General features: G+C 42.3%; 1 protein-coding gene across 1 annotated transcript in view; it reads right to left on the bottom strand.

Moving 5' to 3' along the window:
* CFAP221 (cilia and flagella associated protein 221) overlaps nt 1-19,328 on the bottom strand; it is a 563,252-nt gene that overhangs the window by 242,189 nt on the left and 301,735 nt on the right. Inside the window, exons 18-19 of the mRNA XM_085646788.1 lie at nt 7,270-7,377; nt 7,007-7,168 (exon numbers count right to left, since the gene is read on the bottom strand). Coding sequence (XP_085502914.1) covers nt 7,007-7,168; nt 7,270-7,377 — 270 coding nt within the window. The remainder of the gene's footprint in view (nt 1-7,006; nt 7,169-7,269; nt 7,378-19,328) is intronic.

Here is a 19,328-nt window from a genome sequence, read left to right as displayed (position 1 = left end):
TACACTCATACACTCCTGTTTAAACTTAACCGAACCGACTCCCCGCTATGTCTTAGGCAGTGTGGGATGGAGGGAACCCTCATACATACCCTGTGGGAATGCCCGGCCATAACTCAGTACTGGAAGGGTATTCTGCGCACACTCTCCCAAGTGACCAAGGTCCCGACACTCCCGGAGCCGCGGAGGTGTCTCCTCAACGTCTGGGAACCGACTGATCTCCACAGGACTGGGACTTATGTTGGCGAAGCGCAATATAGCTCAACGATGGGGCTCTAGCCAAGCTCCAACCCTCGCTCAATGGTCCCGAGATATGGACTCCACAATGGTGGTCGAAAAAACTGTCTATATTCACAGAGGCTGCCCCAAAAAATGGACCCAGGTCTGGGGTGGGTGGAATGCCTATAGAGGGAATATATGTGAACCCCCGAGCGACACCTCAGACTCAGACTTAAGTGATCACGATTAGACGATACGTACTTGGTCGACGCAATGTGATAAAAACTGTATTGCGAAGCCAGAAGGCGCTCACTCATTTTCAAAATGTCATAAATGTTTCCTTACACTCGCACTGGACAATTACTCTACTGAACCTGATGCCAATGTGTACTGTTTTGTGTTTAAATTTCAATAAAAATATTTACAAAAAAAAAAATAAAGGACCATTGAGTCTAGTGATTTTATTCATTTACTTATTCAGTGTTTTTTATAGCGTGAACATGACCCAAAGAAATGAGTGTCAGAGTGCTTTACAGTTAGATTGCGATACATTTTCAGATAAAATTCCTTTTTTTTTACACCTTCTACCGGGAATATGAGACTTAACCCCGTTGCATGTTTTAGAAATTACAATAGCACACACTTGATAGTAATAGACAACTATAATACAAATCGCATAACCCTTGTTTACAAACCACAACCAATACTGAGCATTACTAGGAATAAACAATGGTGATGTATTGTATTACAAGTACAGTAGAAGACCAGAACGACAATGAATCGGTCACGGAACCTGATGTCAGACATATGAATTGACTTTATTTGTTATGTTTCCATTGTTATGGGAGGAATTTCCTAATCAGAAAGGACTTACTCCCCTTCTTCAATCGAGTAGCGTGGGTAATCCTTCTGATATTCGTCAGGAGTTCCAAATCCTAGGTGCAGCCCCTGTGAACGCTCTATCATATGATCTCTTCTTCCGGAAGAAAACTGGTTTCAGTTAAAAAAAATCTACTACCTCCAGACAATGTAATTTTCTGGGCAAGGTAACGAGGAGTTGATTAGTGAATAGCCTTGTGTGTTATACATGCAATTTTGTAGCTGTATTCTCGCCTCAAACGGTAACCAATTGAGAGCTTTCAGGTGAGGAGTGATATGATCAATTTCATTGAGACAAGCTTTAAGGGGAGCAGTTGAAATCTTAGGAAGACCAGATAAAGTTGAGTGATAAATGGCCTCTAAGTCCAGTGTTCATGCTGACAGATCGAATGAAGTGCCTAGGAGAGGTAAAAGAGTCCACATTCCCATAGACCTGGTACCTTGTTTGTGGTGGGGATGACATAGATAAGGGGTTTATAGCATATGAGGTGGCCCCAAGTACGCATAGGGTCCCAGAGGAGGACTGGGACACCAGTCTGTGGAAGCACATGCCAATTGCTAGGAGGGATATTCTGTTGGCCCAAGAGGTAGCTGACCAGAAGAAGTATGTCACCATGAAGGAATTCCTTATTGGTAAGTCTGTTTGGACCCTAGAGAGGTATCGGCTGAAGTTCATCGATAGCCAGAACCTGTCATGGGTGGATTTTGTGGATTCTACTAGCAAGGCACTGGATGGTTGGGTGAAGGGAGGCAAAATGAAAGATCATGAGTGGCAGTCTATTTGGCTATGATGGAGCACATTTAAAGTAATTGTTTTACAGGGCTGTGCCAGGAACCAATAGACACCTAGCTCACTGTGCTCAGAGAGCTTGTGAAGGAACGCTGACCTCTGGAAAAGCACCAGACTGAAAGAAGTTACCTCTGAGTGACCACAGGAAGGGTGGTTTAGACTCTCCTCCACTGAAGGAAAGGAAGACCAGGATAATACAGAGAAGGTCCTAAAAGGGAGGCAAAAGAGTTTTTTAGGGGAAAGATTCCCAGACCTCTTCAGAGCACAGGAGCAGAGGTCCTGAGGGGCAGAAGCCAAGGGCATCCTTTCACCCACCCATGTGTTATGACTGTCTTCAGTCAGGGCACAAGACAGGGTACTCCATGTCCAAGAAGCCCCTCACAGGGGTGGCTAATGTAACCACAGAGGGGTGGGGTTATTCCGAGGAGGAGAGGGTAGAGCTTTCCCTAGTATCCCTTAGCCAGGATGTGGCTCCAGAATGTAAGCTGGCGATCTCTGAGGGTGCTACACACCATTTCCAGGAGGTCACTGTCACTGCTCTGCTGGATACCTGTGCCAGCCAGACCATGGTGTAGGCAAGGCTGATTTCACCAGAACAGTATCTGCCAGGTCAGACCTGTAGAATCACACAGGCCCATGAGTAGGACTATACCCGTCCTATGGCCATGGTATCCTTAGGATGGTAGGGTGTACCTGCACAGAGGAGGGCCATTGTGAGTCTCTAGATGCCCATTAACTGCATCCTTGGCAATCGTGAAATCCTCAAGGTCTCTGGATATCCCAAACCACAGACACGGTGAAAATTCTCCAAAGCTTTCAGGGAGAAATTAAAAAAGATTGAGCTTTCTCTCACCTGTAGATTCGATCTTTCCACTAGAGACTCTATACAACAAATCTGAAAAATATTGGATGTCTTTTGAAGAGCTAACTGAAACCAATGAGAAAAGCACTGTCTCTACCATCAGGACATCCCCTCCACTTTGGTTACCTGATATTAGCCACAACTGTGTTAGACATAGCTTCATCCCTCATCCCGTACATTACTCATCTAATCAAGTTGTAGTTCTTGAATGACGGCCTCAAAAAACAAAAAAGGACTACACACCCTTCTTCTCAAAAAACAGATTCTGACTTTGATGATCATAACTACTTCCACCCCATACCAAACCTTCCTTTCCTAGCTAAAATGCTTGATAGTCGTGAAACTGAACAACCTGAAAACACATAAATGTAAACATCCTGCTCAGTGGCTACCATTCAGGCTTCATGTAGTTTCATGTAGTGGATGATATACTAAGAATCCTGGACAATAGAGCATCCTTCCTCCCCTGCTTTGATAGACCTTTCCTCTGCTTTTGACACAGTCAATCACTCACTCCTTCTAAAATTGTTGATGAATGGAACAGCCTTGACTAGGCATGAGTCTAATCTCACAGCTCTCACAGCAAGTAGAATTGTCAAACTTTCTCCAGCCCCTCACCTTTTCATCAAGGAGTGCCCCAAGGCATGGACTCTCTCAGCTATCCTTTGAGCAACGAGCATCCTCAAGTTGACCTGTACAATTCACAAAGCACTGCATGTGAAGGCACCAAACTAACTGGCACAAAAACTAGTCATTTTAGGAGGCTCCGGTTCTCCAAAACTACAGACTCTCTAAGACTTGAAATCCTCTTATTCAAAATGCTATAACCCTGCAGCAAGCCTTTTTGGGAAAGGTTTCCAGAATCTGGAACAACATCCCTCCTGCCATTAGGATGAATCTCAATCATACGAACTTCGAGAGACTTTGGCGGTAACATCTCAAGCAGTGACTGGGTTGAACTATCCTTAAAAATGTCTCTTAACACAGTAGAACAATGTTTTCTAACCTATGACCAATTCTGTTTTTTCCTTAGAAGTTTCCTACTGTTTTATCATGATTACATTATGTTGGACTTGGCCCTTTTTTGCAGGGTCATCCCTGAACTTTTTGCCTTCCTCCTATATTTTTTCTGACTTGTTGTCGGCTATTTTATGACTCTGGGCACTTTACCACTGCTGACCAGTGCTAAAGTGCAAATGCTCTCCCTATGGTAAATTAATGTATGATTTGGGATTCCATGAGTGGTTGGTTTGGTTTACTTGTCAGACCCTAGTACAGTGCACCAGGAGTGCCCAGGGCTTGTAAATCCAAATGCTGCTGGTGGGCTTGCAGCACTCGTTGTGCCACCCACAGAAGCAGCCTGTAAACATGTAGCTAAGGTCTGCCATTGCAGAGCCTGCGTGCAGTCTGGTACTGTCATGCTGACTGGGAAAGTGCACCCACTTGCCAGTCCCTAAACCTTCCCTAATCTTCATATCAGACACCCCTATGGTAGACCAAAGGGCAGGGTGCATTGTAAGAATAAGGTAGGACATGCCCTGGTGTGTGTGGCATGTTCTAATAGTGAATTACAGCCATTTTCGTTTTTCACTATTGCAAGGCTACCTGTTCTCCATAGGCCAGAATGGGCAGTTTGGTTATTACATTTTATAATCCTAACTGACTCAGGCAACATGGTGGAAATTCGAATTTAGTATGCATGAACTCAGAATGATAAAATACATCTTTTAGTGAAGTTGGTTTTAACATTCTGTGTTTGAAAATGCCACTTTTAGAAAGTAGGCATTTTCTTGTCTAACCATTCAAACCTGCCTCTGCTAGACTGTGTATTCCCTGTCTGGAGTTTGAGTGACAGGGCTGGGGAATTCCCGGAGACAGGTTGAGTCCGCCCAGTGGTGAATAGAGAGATCTGCATCTAGATGGGAGGGAGGAGTTGCACCTGGGACCTGAATAGGACAGTGCCTGCCCCCCACAGTGCTGGCTCCACCCCCTGTGGTGCGTCTGATGTCTCTGCCCTGCACTGTGAAAGGAGAGAAGGAATCATGTCAACAAAGTGCTCCAGGGCTGTGCTTTCCCTCCACAATGCTGGCTCCACCTCCTGTGGGGCGTCTAATGTTTCTGCCCTGTACTGTGAAAGGAAAGGAGAAGTCTGGTAAACAGAGTGCTCAGGAACTGGTTTGGACTGGGCAAAGGCCCCTCTGCCTTCAGAGGACAAAGGATTTCTGGGTATAAATATTGGGACCCTGATCCCAAGAATTTAGATCACTTTGGGAAAACAAGAAGAACCTCTGCTGAGGGAGGAACCAGAAGAAGCTGAGGAGGATACTATCCCTGAACCTGGGGGATTTGCCTGTAGTGGTTGCCTTACTGCCAAAGAGAGGAGAAAGGAACTTTGTGTGTACTTTTGCTCAACTTGTGAAGGATCTCCAAGGGCTTGGAAAAGAGCTTGCCTCCTGCTGAAGTCTCAGGAACAACAGACTTCACCCCCCAGCTCCCTAGAGTTCTTTGGAAGTGCCTGCTGCTGTTGTTGGGCCTTCTGAGGGACTGCGTGTTGCAAGGAGCTGGAAGCGCGACTCAAGAAGGAGAAGCGTGCCACCGTCGGAGCTGTTGTCGTCTCATCTCGTAAAGTGTGTCGCCGCTGCAGCATCGCATCGAGCGGAAGCCTCTCGCATCATCCAGGAAGTGTCTCGCAACGACGAAGAAGCGTGTCGCCATCGCAGCCATCGTAGTTGTCGCATTGCACCGCATCAAGAAAAGTGCCTCGCCTCCACGGAGGAGCGTGCCGCCGTCGGAACTGCTGTCGTCGCATTGCGTAAAGGGGTGTCGCCGCTGCAACATCGCATCGAGCGGAAGCGTCTCGCAACGTCGGAGAAGAGTGTCGCTGCCAAGGCCGCTGTCCTCGCATCACGTAATGTGTGTCGCCACTGCAGCTGAAGCATCAAATCGAGTCTTCTCGCAACATCGGAGAAGCATGCCGCATCTGGAAGATCTTCACGTCTTTATTTCTTTGCAACAAAAACTTCATTGCATCAACATCGTTGCAACACTTTCGTTGCCTTGTGTGTCGCATCTAAAAGGTACATTGACGTATAGTGTCGCATCTAAGAACTTAAGAGAACTAAGCAAAATTCTACCATCTTAAGTAACAGTATTGTGTATTTTTGTCGTTTATGGTCTTGTGGTAAATCTATATAAAGAATACTTATTTTTGAACTAAAACCTGTGTGGTGTCCATCTGTAGTGTTGTCACTTGATTACTGTATGTGTTCACAAATGCTTTACACACTGCCTCTGAGATTAGCCTGTCTGCTCATGCCAAGCTACCAAGGGGGTGAGCAGGGGTTCTTTTAGGAATGTACCCCTTTACCCTGACTAGAGGAGAGGGTCCCTATTTGTCACAAGTGCATACCTGTGCCAACTAGAGACCCCCAAGTCTAACACATTATATCTCTAATTTCTATATAAAGTATTCTGCTGCCCTTTTAGGTTACATTTGTGCTATATAAAACTGCAGATAAATAAATAATTATGAGCACATAATTTGGTCCCTAATTGCCACATTATTCCAGGGGCCATTATTCGTTGTCTGATATTTCGCTGCCTTTCCCCCAACTCCTATAAAGTAATATTGAGCTTCCAGGAAAACACAATTTTCTTTGGTATCCTCTCCCCACTGGCTCTCTTTCAATGGAATCCCTAATCGAGGCTGGGTTGTTCTATATAGTGTAAATCCCTGTGCAAACAAATAAATCCAAAATGGTCAAAGGTCTATAGCCACAACAAATGCGCTCCAAGTTTAGCTCTTTTCCCTTGAGAAGAAATATTCATAAAACACTTTTTTTTCAGCAAAACAATGAACAACAAGGATCCTTAGCAAATTCTGAAACCTGGATGTCATGTCATCAATTAAATACATTTAAACAATGCAATAAAAATTGATCAAAATATTTAATCTGATGAATGTCACAAATACCTATACTGCATTGAGTATTACAAATATAGAAGCACTCCCTCATGGAAAAGTAATATTGAATTTTTTTTTAATGATACCTAGTAAAGATATAATTTTGATTGAAACTTTTTAAGAATCTGACACTTAAATGAAAACCTTTTTCTCTCAAGGTTCTGCCAAACTGTATCAATTTTACAAGTATTTTGTAGCATGCTTTTGGCCTATTGTCCAAAAAACATTAGAAATATAAAATGCAACCAGGAACATTATTCTCTGTTTATATTAAAATGTCTGTACTTCTACTTACGAAAATGTGAAGTGGATTGTATCCTCTGGGATGAATTAAGGCTTCAGGCGGTGCAAGTGTTATGTTGATGGAGCCTGTTTCCCTGCCATCCAATTCACACTTGAGAAAATCGTTAAGTTCTATGTTTGACTTTGGGAGGGGTTCTGTTGAAATAAGTTCATCCTTTATAACAAGTAAAAAAAAAATAAGAAAACAGATTTTAGTGTTTTGTCAGGCTACATCACATTTTATGTATTCAATAACATTACTGTTAGAGATGTTACCTCAGCACCACTCCTAAGGACGCGGCATGGTCTTTGAGATTTCTGGAACGATGCCACATCCTGTAAACTAATTTTCTGATATCCCATCAATTTGTAATGCTGAGGAACCTGATAAATAGAGACATTTTGTTTTATTAAATGTGCATATTCCCAAAATTGCAGAATAGACTGTGTTGTCTGAGGTGATACTTATTAACCGCAAATTCCATTTTAAAAATGTTTGGCTAATAGACTTTAAAACAGGGCTGCAGATCTTCTAGGAATTCTTTAATGACAACCTAGGCAGTTTAGAAAATCCTTATACAGAACATCTAATAAGACTAACTGCTACCCCCTACGAAATCATACATTTTACTAAAAAATCAAGGACATTTTCATTTTTACAATAACATGATGATCACTGTCTTTTCCCAATGATTCTAGTACATTTTAAAGGGTCGATGACCACTACACAGGGAATTGCTAAATGGGTTTGCAAAGTTTAAGACAGCCCATCAATCTGAGCATGCCTGCTAAAGTTGGTATAGATCAAAATCCAATTCCACTTGGTACCCTCTCTAGAGGACCAAGGGACTAAACACATTGTCAGAGTTATCTAAGAGAGGGTGAATGTATGCCACATCATTATTTGAAATTTCAGTTGAAATATAACTATTAAAAGATCATAGGAGTCTGGAGTAGTCCTCAGTCTTTCATGTTGATACTTTGAACAAATATACTGGTTTTCCTGATTCTATGGGGATTCTGGATTGATCATGTCACATAAATCATTATGGTCTCAATATTGTCTGAATGGTATTCCATCATACAACTAGATAAGTAATATCAACTAAGACGTCTCTCCAATTAGGAATACTCCCAGCTGCAAACATACTTGCAATCAATGTTTACCTTTGACTATTAACTGTATAATTAAAGACTCCTTTCCCAATCTACAGCATTATACACCACCTGCATAATACATTATATACAACTGGGTATAAATACTGGACCTCGGACACCACCACTTCAGTACACTTCTGGACTTTCCTGTTTTCAGTTTCTATTTTTAGCAAATTCTGGTGGGGTTTTTTCAGTGATTTCAATACCTTAAAAAAACAGTGGTTATACATTTATGCGCCATTAAAAACAACCGAAACAGTGTTTTTCCAGTGTACATGGAATGTTTTGCTTTTCTTATTGCTTACTTACTGCACTGATAGTGTATGCTATATAAATAGTGTACGTACAGTGTATATGAGGTCCAAATACATTTTCACAAATCAAACTTATTGTTTTACATATACAATACTTCTTCAGTGAGTCTTTGGTCATGCACGCTCACTCTTTCCTTCCCATGTAAACATTTATCTGTGAAAAAGCCCTCTCAACATTGGCACTTGTGACAGGCAACACCAAAACAGCCAGTACACAATTTGCAATCTCTGGACACTGACATAGCTTTCCATGCCAATACTGCTGCACCTGAAGGTTGTGATTCTCTGGGACAGGTTCTGCAACATATGCGTTGAACTAGGCGCACATGTCCTCAGAGGTATTGAAGCCGTCAAATATGAAGCAGCACTTTTGAAAGTCCAGAGAAAATTCCCCTTTATGAAAGGGATCTAGAACTTGTTATGTTATGTTAGTTGGTTTATAAAGTGCTCAACTCACCCTGGGGCATCTCGGCGCTGACTAGAAGGATAGGGTCCTGCGAGGGGAGCATTGAAGAAGCTGGAGAAAAGATTTAAAACAGAAAGGCTTTCAGCTGTTTTCTAAAGAGGCCGTAGCTAGGGATTGATCGCAAAGCCTGGGGGAGCTGGTTCCAATATCTTGGGGAAAGATATGAGAAGGCTCTGCCGCCAGTCCGAGTGAGACGAAATCGAGGAACCCAGCGAGTCTCCTAGAGGGACAGTATTTGAGAAGTTTTCTTTGTAGGTAGAGAGGACGTCTGTTACTCAGGGCATTATAGGTTAGGCAACAGATTCTGAAAAAGGATCTCTTTTTCACAGATAGCCAGATAACTTGTGCAGAGTACCACAGTGAGGTCTCATTAACTTTAGATGCCATAGTTGGTGAAGGGATATCTCTGTGAATTATTGCAAGCCATTTCTCATGCATTGTTTAAAATACAATTTCCTGAATTGCTCCTCAACATTTCTTTGCTTACCAAGTGGCAAGCATTCTAACATGGAACGTGTTGCAGTGCTTATGTCACTGGGTGTCGCCCAGCCTACTCTCATGGAGATGTTTCACATCTACACCAATTATGCTGAACACTTGGTAGACAAGGGTGTTTTCAGACTATAGTTTTTTTTATGTACACTACAGTAGTCATGTTTTCCTGTAAAAATCTAAGATTACAGTAGAGGGCACTTTTTCACATTACTATCAATATGCGACCGAATATCCTCACATTTCCTGCCTTTGGCATCATCACTCAATGGTTGCCACATGGATAATGTAGCATTCATGGCATCTAGGACTGAGAACCACAGTTGGGATGACTCTTTCTTTGATGCCACACAAAGCACAAAATGAGAAATATTTGCAATTTAGTTCCCCTCGCATAACAAAACAATGCACCCGAATGGACTACAAAGTCAATAGCATTATACATTAACTCTGAAGATTATAAAGATGCTTTCAGCATTCCATCTAGGAAGTGGCAAGAATCTCTTACAGGGGAGCACTACAGCTTAGGCATCTCTTTTTTCCAGATCATCACACAACATTTTAACTTATGTAGCTGAATCACTGCAAATGCAAACAATATCACTCCAATCTTCATTGAACTGGGTAAGAATGTTTTGCAGCAGCTTTCCAAGTGACACTGCATTCCATGTTGTCCAAAAGTCTGGTGTCATGTTTTCACCACTATGCCAGATGCTTGGTGATAGCACTCTTTTCATATATACCTGTCACTACACCTTGCATTGAATGTTTAAAGCCTGGGGTGCTTGGCAATTCAGCTACCATCAATAATGACTCCATAAAAAAGGGGGCTGATGTATCAAGGGGTTTTACCTATTCACTGTGGGTAAATGTGATAGTGCATATTGAGAGAAATTCTTACGAAACCAGCCATTTTACCTATCAGTAAAAGAATCAAACGTAGCAAAAATATCAAATATGATTTTGATATTTCCTGATTCTCTACAGTTTAGAAAATAATTGAACAAGACCTAAAACATGCTTCTTAACCCTGCATCTTTAGAGCAAAGGCCACAAAACTAAAGAAATCAAAAGGAAGAAGAAACAATATTTTAGTGACCTCCCTAAACAACAACGCTCAAGCAGAATAATGTTAGCCCAGTCTTTCTTGCTGCTACCTTCTATCACAAAGTTACATTGTATTGGCCCCATCAGGAAGAAATAAAAATGACTCTTTCACTCTCCTTTTCCTTTGTTTGAATGGCATTTAGTTTGTGGTTGTGCAGGTGTTTTTTCAGTGTTTATATGTTTACACTGGTGAGGGCTATTTCCCTTTCGGTGGGGTTTTATCAGTTAATATAGGTTTAAACCTAAAACAGGATAGCCTATCTGTAAGTCAAAAGAGTATGCAGTTGCTAACATGAGAGGAAGAGGTCAGAAAAAAGCCTGAAGTGTCAGATAGGCGAATCTGATTCCTCAGAGTCAAAAGCCCTCACACACCCAAATGGGTGTCATACTTCATCATCGGGCAGCTCCTCATTGGCCCAGCGCTGCATTGGCCAACGGGCCCTGCGAGGGGGCTCTTTGCAGGAATTCTTTTTTTTTGTTGCTGATGTGAAGTGTGATGTGCAGTGTTGGGTGTCATAGTGTGAGTAGACTGGTGTAATATGAGATTACCAATAACTAATAACTAAGGGATGCCCAAAGCCAATACAATATGTCCCTTTGTTATTGTTAAAAAGAATGAATGGCTAGAAATGGATACCATGGTCCAAACTAGCTCCATACGTGATAATTAAAAGAAGGGCGACATGTTTCTTGCCTTTTTAATGTCAAAGCTGATCAAGGCAATTCATTAGGACCAAGGCCCTAATCTACTTGTGGTTAGGTCGGTAACAAGTACATGATATGTACACCAGGCCCAACAGTGATCACACTAGTATGTGGTATACCTTCAGGGTTAAATCACAACCATATGAGTGGAAGTACTATTCTTCAACAGTAAGTAGCAGAGGAAAACTCTCACTGGCATCAAGCAACGGTTTGTCAAGAGTGTGATTTGTGAACAACTTACCTCAATCTCTGCCACCACAGACCTCCTACGGGTAGGTAATTTGCAAATCTCCTCTGTTGTGCAGTGCAACTCCGAGTAGAACTGGAGCGTTGCCGCTACTGCGTGGACTGTAACCACCACAAAGGCCAGCATTGTATCGCAGCCCGTCACCACTTCGGAAATGCCTGTGCGCTATGCATCCTAGGTGCAGGTGCTCACATCTCTGGACGGCAGCCTGGGTGATGATGCTGGAATCTAGATTGCAGCTCCTTGGAACCGATGCATAGCCCCAAGTTTCAAGGTACTCTGTTCAACTGGCCTAACTGTGTCCCTGTAGCCAGCCCATGCACCATTGGGGTAGGCCTGAACTTGGGACTTTGTCCTGCCCTGGCGCGACCAGATAACCACAGTTAGCGCTTTACGCCTTTTTGTGCTATTTTCACTAAAATCTTTCAAATTGAATTTCTCTGGTTCTACTAATTGGAAATTTTGTTTGTTTTATTTATTAAAAATTACTCTATTTTTCAAACTTTGTTGTGGGCTCCTTTTGTGGTTTGTTTTCACTGTGCTACTATTTATAGTGCTGCACAAATACTTTACACATTACCTCTGAATTAAGCCTGACTGCTCTGTGATAAGCAACTTGAGGGTAGAGCACAGGTTAATTTAGGGTTTGCTTGCGACCTCACCCTGAGAAGAGTTGTGGTTGCCGCTGTGGTTGCTGCTTGAGCAGGGTTCCTCCTCTCAACCAGTAACCTAATTTCTTACTAATGTTAAAGCTCAAAACTTTTAATCTGCATTTTTTCTTGATGCTTTAAAGAGAATGAAGAAGCCCAGCACAAAACCTACAGAAGCAAAGCCTGTGCACGGACCCTTATTGTCACTCCTTGTCTTCAACCTAACTTGGTAGTCAGGGACACACATGATCCCGATCTCTTTATGCCACAATACAATGTCCCCGAGTAATTACCAGTGGCTGAAATTAATTCAGGAATTCAATCCATTACTTTTTTGTATACTTTAATGTCACCCAAAGTGGGACAGGTATACCCAGACGTGGGTCCTGTACATACTGTGTCACTAGACCCAATCACCAACTGGCTGATGAGCCCCAACTAGGGTGAAACCTGTCCTGGGCTGCATGTGTTCCAGTTCAGGGAGGATCTAGCTTGGCAGTTCAAGCTGGACTGTTGCCATTGGAGAAAGGTCAAGACTGATTTGCATACAGCTGGGCTAAAACTGAGATTGCATGGTGGGCAAAATAAAGATGGATTGAGATGCGGCCCTGAATAATTTCCAGTGACTGAGACTAATTCAATCATTCCATCCATCTCTTTTTTGTATACTTTAATAATACAGTTAGCGTCATCAATGAAGTTGAATCTGATATACTAAAGAAAATAAAAGCATCTCATTCTGCACCATGGTTCTCATCAGAATTAACTGAAGAAAGATAGGTCATCCAGACTTGAAAAGAAGATGGAACAACGACTCGAAGAAGTTTAAAAATCTACAAATTGCGAGAGGGCAAGACATGCACATGGTTAGTAAAGAACAAGTTCCTTACTTTAGAATCCTCCCCAGGCGTGAAACTGGATACAGATTTTTTTTTTCATAGCACGTCCGTACGCCAGCACAAGGTGTTACGTGACTCCGTATCGATGTCATCCACCAGATGTGACGTCAATGGAGTTCATATAAGCCCCTCGTCAACGAGCCAATGTCAGTTTCTTCTGTGACTATTTTCTGCACTCGAAACTCAGAGCCACAAACTGAAACTGCCTATTGAACAGTGTGCTTAAACAAAAGACACTCATGTGGCAAATAAATATCAGATCCCTAACCAAAGAATTCAGTATATGAATATCTCAATACAAAAATTGAGATGAGAAAGAATTCCTATGTCCAGTATCACTAGATTCTCCTTTTCTACTTTTCTCTTTTTTTTTTTTTCAAAAGCTGAAGACACAACAATTGAAACCAAACAGAACCCAGTTCGATGAGCGGGGAGGATCATTAAGGAATCTGCGGGTTAGATCATGTGTTACCGAAGGAAAGTAACTTGTTCATCTGACAGACATCTATTAGCAGATTCCTTACTTTAGAGTCAAATGCCAAAGCCATACCAACTCCGGAGGAGTGTCTGTGAAGTGTAACTACGATAAGTCTCTTACTAAGACTAACCAAGTCCAGAAGAAAAGAATAGACCGGACATTTATGGTAATGTAGGTGGAGCAGAAACATACCTAAAGCTGCAGGACATTTAAACCATGAGATTAATCTACCCATGTCAGTAAGACAAAACAGCTTTGGAAGCTCTCACCTCACAATAACTGTGGGCATAACCACAGTAACAAAAATTATAAGACAATAAAATCATGGGCAAGGTACTACCCATGGCAAAAAGACTTTAACCACAACCATCTACCTATATACTCAAGTCCAAACAGCATGTTCAAACCTGGGAACCCAGAACAGCTGGCCCTGCCACTGAACAACACCTATAACCCATAGAAGGTCAGGACCACTCTGTAAACTACACAGAAAAAGTCCATCATCCATGGAGTAAACAAATGTTTATATAAAAACAAAGTCAAAGGCAACATTGGCCACTGTTGGCATAGAAGAAACCCTTCCATAGAAAAAAGAACTAGAAATGTATAAGGATATTTAGAATAAGGAAAAAATAACTAGAGCTGTGCAAGGACTAACCCAGATATGAGGATCCAGCCAGGGCACCTCCTACCTCCTTGGGGCCAGAGGTAGCACCAGAAGGAGACTGATGCCCAAAAACCTTTTGGGTGGAAAAATAATATTCCAACATTTGGGCTAGAGTCACCCCGGCTCTAGGATATTTAGGGATGCACGGGGTAGACTCCTGTAAACGCTCCTCAACCGACGGTTGGGAGACAGCGCCAGACTTATGTTTTGAACGTCAAAGGAGGCGACTCCTCACCCAACTGACTCCTCGACCGGTCCCTAGACTTCAGTGAAGATTGACGATGACACGGGTTTTTCTGAAAAGCGCGCTTCCAGTTGTTTCAGACAGTGCTCTTTTAGTGCATTTGGTCGAAGAGACTGGCAGGAACCGCAGTCCTCGGAGTCATAATGTTCTCAGAGGCACCACAAACAGACAGTATGCGGATCTGTGAGTGACATTTGTCTTTCACAACACGACCCCAAAGAAGCTATGGGGAATTGTCAAGGAGGCTCTTTACTTTCCTCCCACAACATGCTCCACCTGTACTCAAAAGAATAATTTCACCACCTAGTTATTTCTCAGAAAGATACATTTGATGCTTGAGAGATCATTTATAAATGCTCTGTTCCTAAATGAGCACAGTCTGAAGTTGGCTATACTTTACCAAAAATAGGAGAACAACTGGGGGCACTTCATGGTTGCCAAGTGGGATCATAGTCGAGGGTTCCTACCCCCAGATCATTAGCAGAACCAGAACGCTTTCTTGAGGATGTTACTAAGCTGCAAGTATTTCTGATGCAAGTACTTTTACATTTCACTTGTCGTCCTAGGGCCTTTCCTACCAATCAGGCAAGTGTAGCATTTATGATCTCCTGTCTAGCAGGGGACACCGCACAATCAGCAGACCCTTAGTGTGAAGAGACGTTCGACTTTTATATGATTTGGGGGAATTCCATAAAGAATTCCAGAAGGTATCTGATCGCAGGGCCATGAGATTATCCACAGATAGAGAGTTGCTGGAATTAAAGCAGGGAACAAAGGAACTTGTGGTATATTTGAATACCTTTCAAAGTTTAGTGTCAGTGACACAGTGGCCGGAAGAAAAAAGAGCAGCCTTATTCCATCAGGGATTATGAGGCAAACTCAAAGACGTGTTGGTACAGATAGACCCACTACCTGTACTGATTTAATCAAATTAATCTGACTTCTTGTTTGGACTAGCACATGAGGGAACGCAAAGGGGATAGAAAAAGAATCGATTGGCCAACGCCTTGATTCAAGAGGAATAGAAGAATGGGGGGGAAGATAACTCTACTGAACCCATGGAAATAGGTACAGTCAGAGCCTAGCTTACCCAAGAACAATGAGAACAGCGGAGAAGGAACCGACTTTGCCTGTATTGCAGCAGGAGAGGTCATTCTGTAAAGGACTGTTTAATGAAACTGAAGAATCTGATCTGACTGGGTGGTCCGAAGTGCCCGCCACCAGCACCAGGAAGAAATCAGAAAACTAGCTAGCTCAATGGTGGTGGAAGGGAACACCTTGAGCTTCACTAATATCCCTTCATTGAGTTAGATAGATGCACAAAATAGAGAACACTTCTTTCCTAGCATACAATTGAAAAAACAGAAGGGATGGCAACGTCTTCAAGCCATGAATCAGGGGCAACAGGGATCTTTATGGCCAAGACTGTGGTTTAAAATTCACATTGTTAGAAAAGAAGAACCCAGAAATTGTTTTGGCCCTAGATTCGAGGGATCTTGTCTCTGGCCCCAATAGATGCCATACAGAACACCTTCCAGTTAGAGGTGGAGAGTTACACTCAGAACCATTACGGTTTGACATTATAAAAGCCCCTCAATGGATTGATATTTGGATTGTCTTGGTTAAAACAGCACAATCCTAATATCAACAACAATTCAGTTCTTCCCAAACAATACTGCGAATACCAAGATGTGCTCAGTGAAAAGCAAGCAGACATCTTGCCCTTCCATTGACCATGTGACTGCAAAATAGATTTGGTTCCAGGGGCAGTAGTAACATGTGGGAGGATTTATGTGCTCAAAGAGCCGAAAAACGGACATTTAAAACAATATATCGATAAAAATACCTAGCCAACAGGTTTATATGTCCATCCAAATCACCGGCCTCTTCGCCTCTGTTCTTTATACCCAAAGCAAATGGCGAGAGGAGAACGAGCATAGACTTCAGAGCCCCTAACAATATTACAGTAAAAACATTGTTACCTTTTACCTTTAATACCAGTTCTTCTAGACCAGGTAAAGAAGGCAGAGATATATACTAAGTTCGACTTTAAAGGGGCTTATCATTAGGTAAAAATGAGGATAGGAGATGAATGGAAGATAGCTTGCCGTACACGTTACGGTCTCTTTTCAATACTTCCTGAATTAAGCACTAAGGGAATACCTGGATGTGTTTGTGGTGGAATACATAGATGATATCTTGATATATTCACAGAATACCGCCGCTCATGGGCACCATGTATGTTTGGTGTTGCAATCACTGAGCGAGAATGGATTATATTGTAAGCTCTGCAAGTGGGAGTTTAACGTTCCAAAAGTAGAATTCCTAGGAGTTATGTTGTCTTCCGTGGGTCAAGAAATGGACGAGCGTAATATTCAAGTAGTGAAAGAGTGGCTCAAACCTGTGAATGTGAGGGACATCCTATGGTTTTTGCTAACTTTTACTGGAGGTTCAATAATCAGTTCTCTAAGACGGTAGACCCCATAACCAGGCTTTTGCTAAAAAATACCCCTTTTTGTATGGTCAGAAGAGGCAGAACAGTCTTTCAGACAGTTGAAGCATGCATTCACCACAGTACCCATTTTATCCCATCCCAATGCAGAAAACCCTTATATAGTGGAAGCTGATGCATCTGAAGTGGCTATAGTAGCCATTTTATCTCAGCCAAACGACGAATCAGGAAAACTGCATCCAGTAGCCTTTATACCACGAAAACCTAATAAGGCAGAATCTCATTACTCCATCAATGAGACAGAGCTATTGGCCATAAAAGACGCTTTTAGTGAGTGGTGTCACTATTTGATGGGGTCCAAACACATCATCACTGTATGCTCGGATCACCGTAATATACATTTCATGATATCTGCTAGAATATTATTACCTAGACAATTAAGGTGGATGTTATTCTTTGCTGAGTACAATTTTAAAGCAACTTACAGGCCAGGCACTGAGAATCCTAAGGCAGACACTCTTAACAGACAAGAAACAATCACTGGGCCCACAAAACAGAAAACTCAGCCTGTTCTGAGCCCAACTCAAGTAATATGCACAATACAAACAGAATGCTTGCTACGAAAAATAGCACAACAGTACCTACTGCTACTTGGAAACAGTGGCTTAAGAATCATCTCAAAGGGAAGTTAGAAAAGGGACTTCCTATGTGCAGGACTCAATTGTTGCTTCGTTCCAAAAACCAACGAAAGGAAGTTCTTTAATGGCATCAAGATGCGACCAGTGCAGGACATACCAGGGTAGAAAAAACACTTGACTGAGAGTAACGACAATTCTGGTGGCCTACAGTAAGGAAGGATGTGCAACAAATGATTCAGGAATGCGCAAATTGCACACAGGCAAAGACAGACCACAGGAAACCACAAGGACTGTTACAGCCATTGCCTACTCCAGATGTACCTTGGGTGTCTACATCATTAGACTTCATGGTAGGGTTGTCAAAAGATCAAGGATACACAGTAATCTTGGTGGTCTTTGATAACCTTACAAAATTAGGACATTTCACAGAATGTACTTAAGTACCTATCACTGGCAAACTAGCACAGTTATTGCTAACTCACATGGGTTACAAAAAACTATCAAGTCCAACAGGGAAACACAATTTACAGCACATTTCTGCAAGTTGTGATGTACAGCCTTACACATAGCATCTGCCAAATCGACAAGCTTTCATTCCCAAACCTATGGCCAGACCGAAAGACTGAACCAAATCTTAAAACAGTATTTACACTGTTGTGTAGAAAAAAATACTGATTCCTGGGTGGGACTGTTATGGGTGGCAGAAGTAGCTTATAACAGCATGAAACACAGCTCAACTACAATTTCCCCTTACTACAACATGTATGGTTTCCATCCACATTTTAAAGCCTTGATACATCCCTCCTAAAGCCCCACCCTACCAGAACCCCAGAAGAGAGTGACACATATGCAACAAACCTTAAAAAAGCTCAGGGGAACATATAAGAGGCCAGGGTATGCTATAAAAAGACAGCAGACAAGCATCCTAGAACAGGGACCACATATCACAAAGGAGATATAATACGGTTGTCCGCAAGAAATCTCAGATTTTGGAGATACAGCATTTTAAACCCAGATTCATTGGACCTTACAAGATCAAGACGTGCTTAAATCCGGTAAACTAGCCCTACTCAAGCTACTCAGAATTCATCTAGTCTTTCACATCTCATTAATAAAAACGTCTTGAGTCAAAGTTAAAAAGACATTGGCTCCTGTTTAGGTGGATAATGAAGCTGAATATAAGGTCAGAAAAATGCTGAATTCCAAGTAAAGAGGGACAAGGATATGGTATCTTGTTTCATGGAAGGGATATGGAGTGAAGGAAAATTTGTTGGAACCCGCCACAGGCATACATGCTCTATGGCTTATACGTTCTTATTATGCTAGAAGTCCTGGGAAACCTGGCTCCTATTAGCATTTCCCAGGAGAGGGATATACTGTTACACGCAAAACAAGGCGTAAGGATTCCAAAGCTGTCAACACTATCACGGTTAAGCATAGGCCAACCACTCCAAACATTTCGGTACCTTCACTGAGCATATAAAAAAAAATAATATATAGGATGTGGCTATTTTGTTTTGTGTTCCCGCTGGGTGGTGGGGAACATAGAAAGAGATAAGAAGATGTGTATTCATAGAGCGGTGCGTTCTAGACTGATTAAGACAATGTGGGAGAGGTAGGGAACTACAGCTTCCATGAATGCTGCCAGGTATCAGGCTATACTGGGGAGATGATTGATGGCATGGACCTTGAACCGGAAATACTATAAATACAGCTTTCGCTTTAGTAGCGGTGCAGATTATATATTCCATGTGACCTGTCCGGTCTGGTGCAGGAGCCTCAACCCGCTGATCGGGGTGGTAAGGGTACTCTGCACCA

Source organism: Triturus cristatus, chromosome 3_2, assembly GCF_964204655.1.
Source record: "Triturus cristatus chromosome 3_2, aTriCri1.1, whole genome shotgun sequence".
NCBI lineage: Eukaryota > Metazoa > Chordata > Amphibia > Caudata > Salamandridae > Triturus > Triturus cristatus.
Note: the sequence above shows the minus strand (reverse complement) of the source record. Positions and strands in the feature narration are given on the sequence as shown.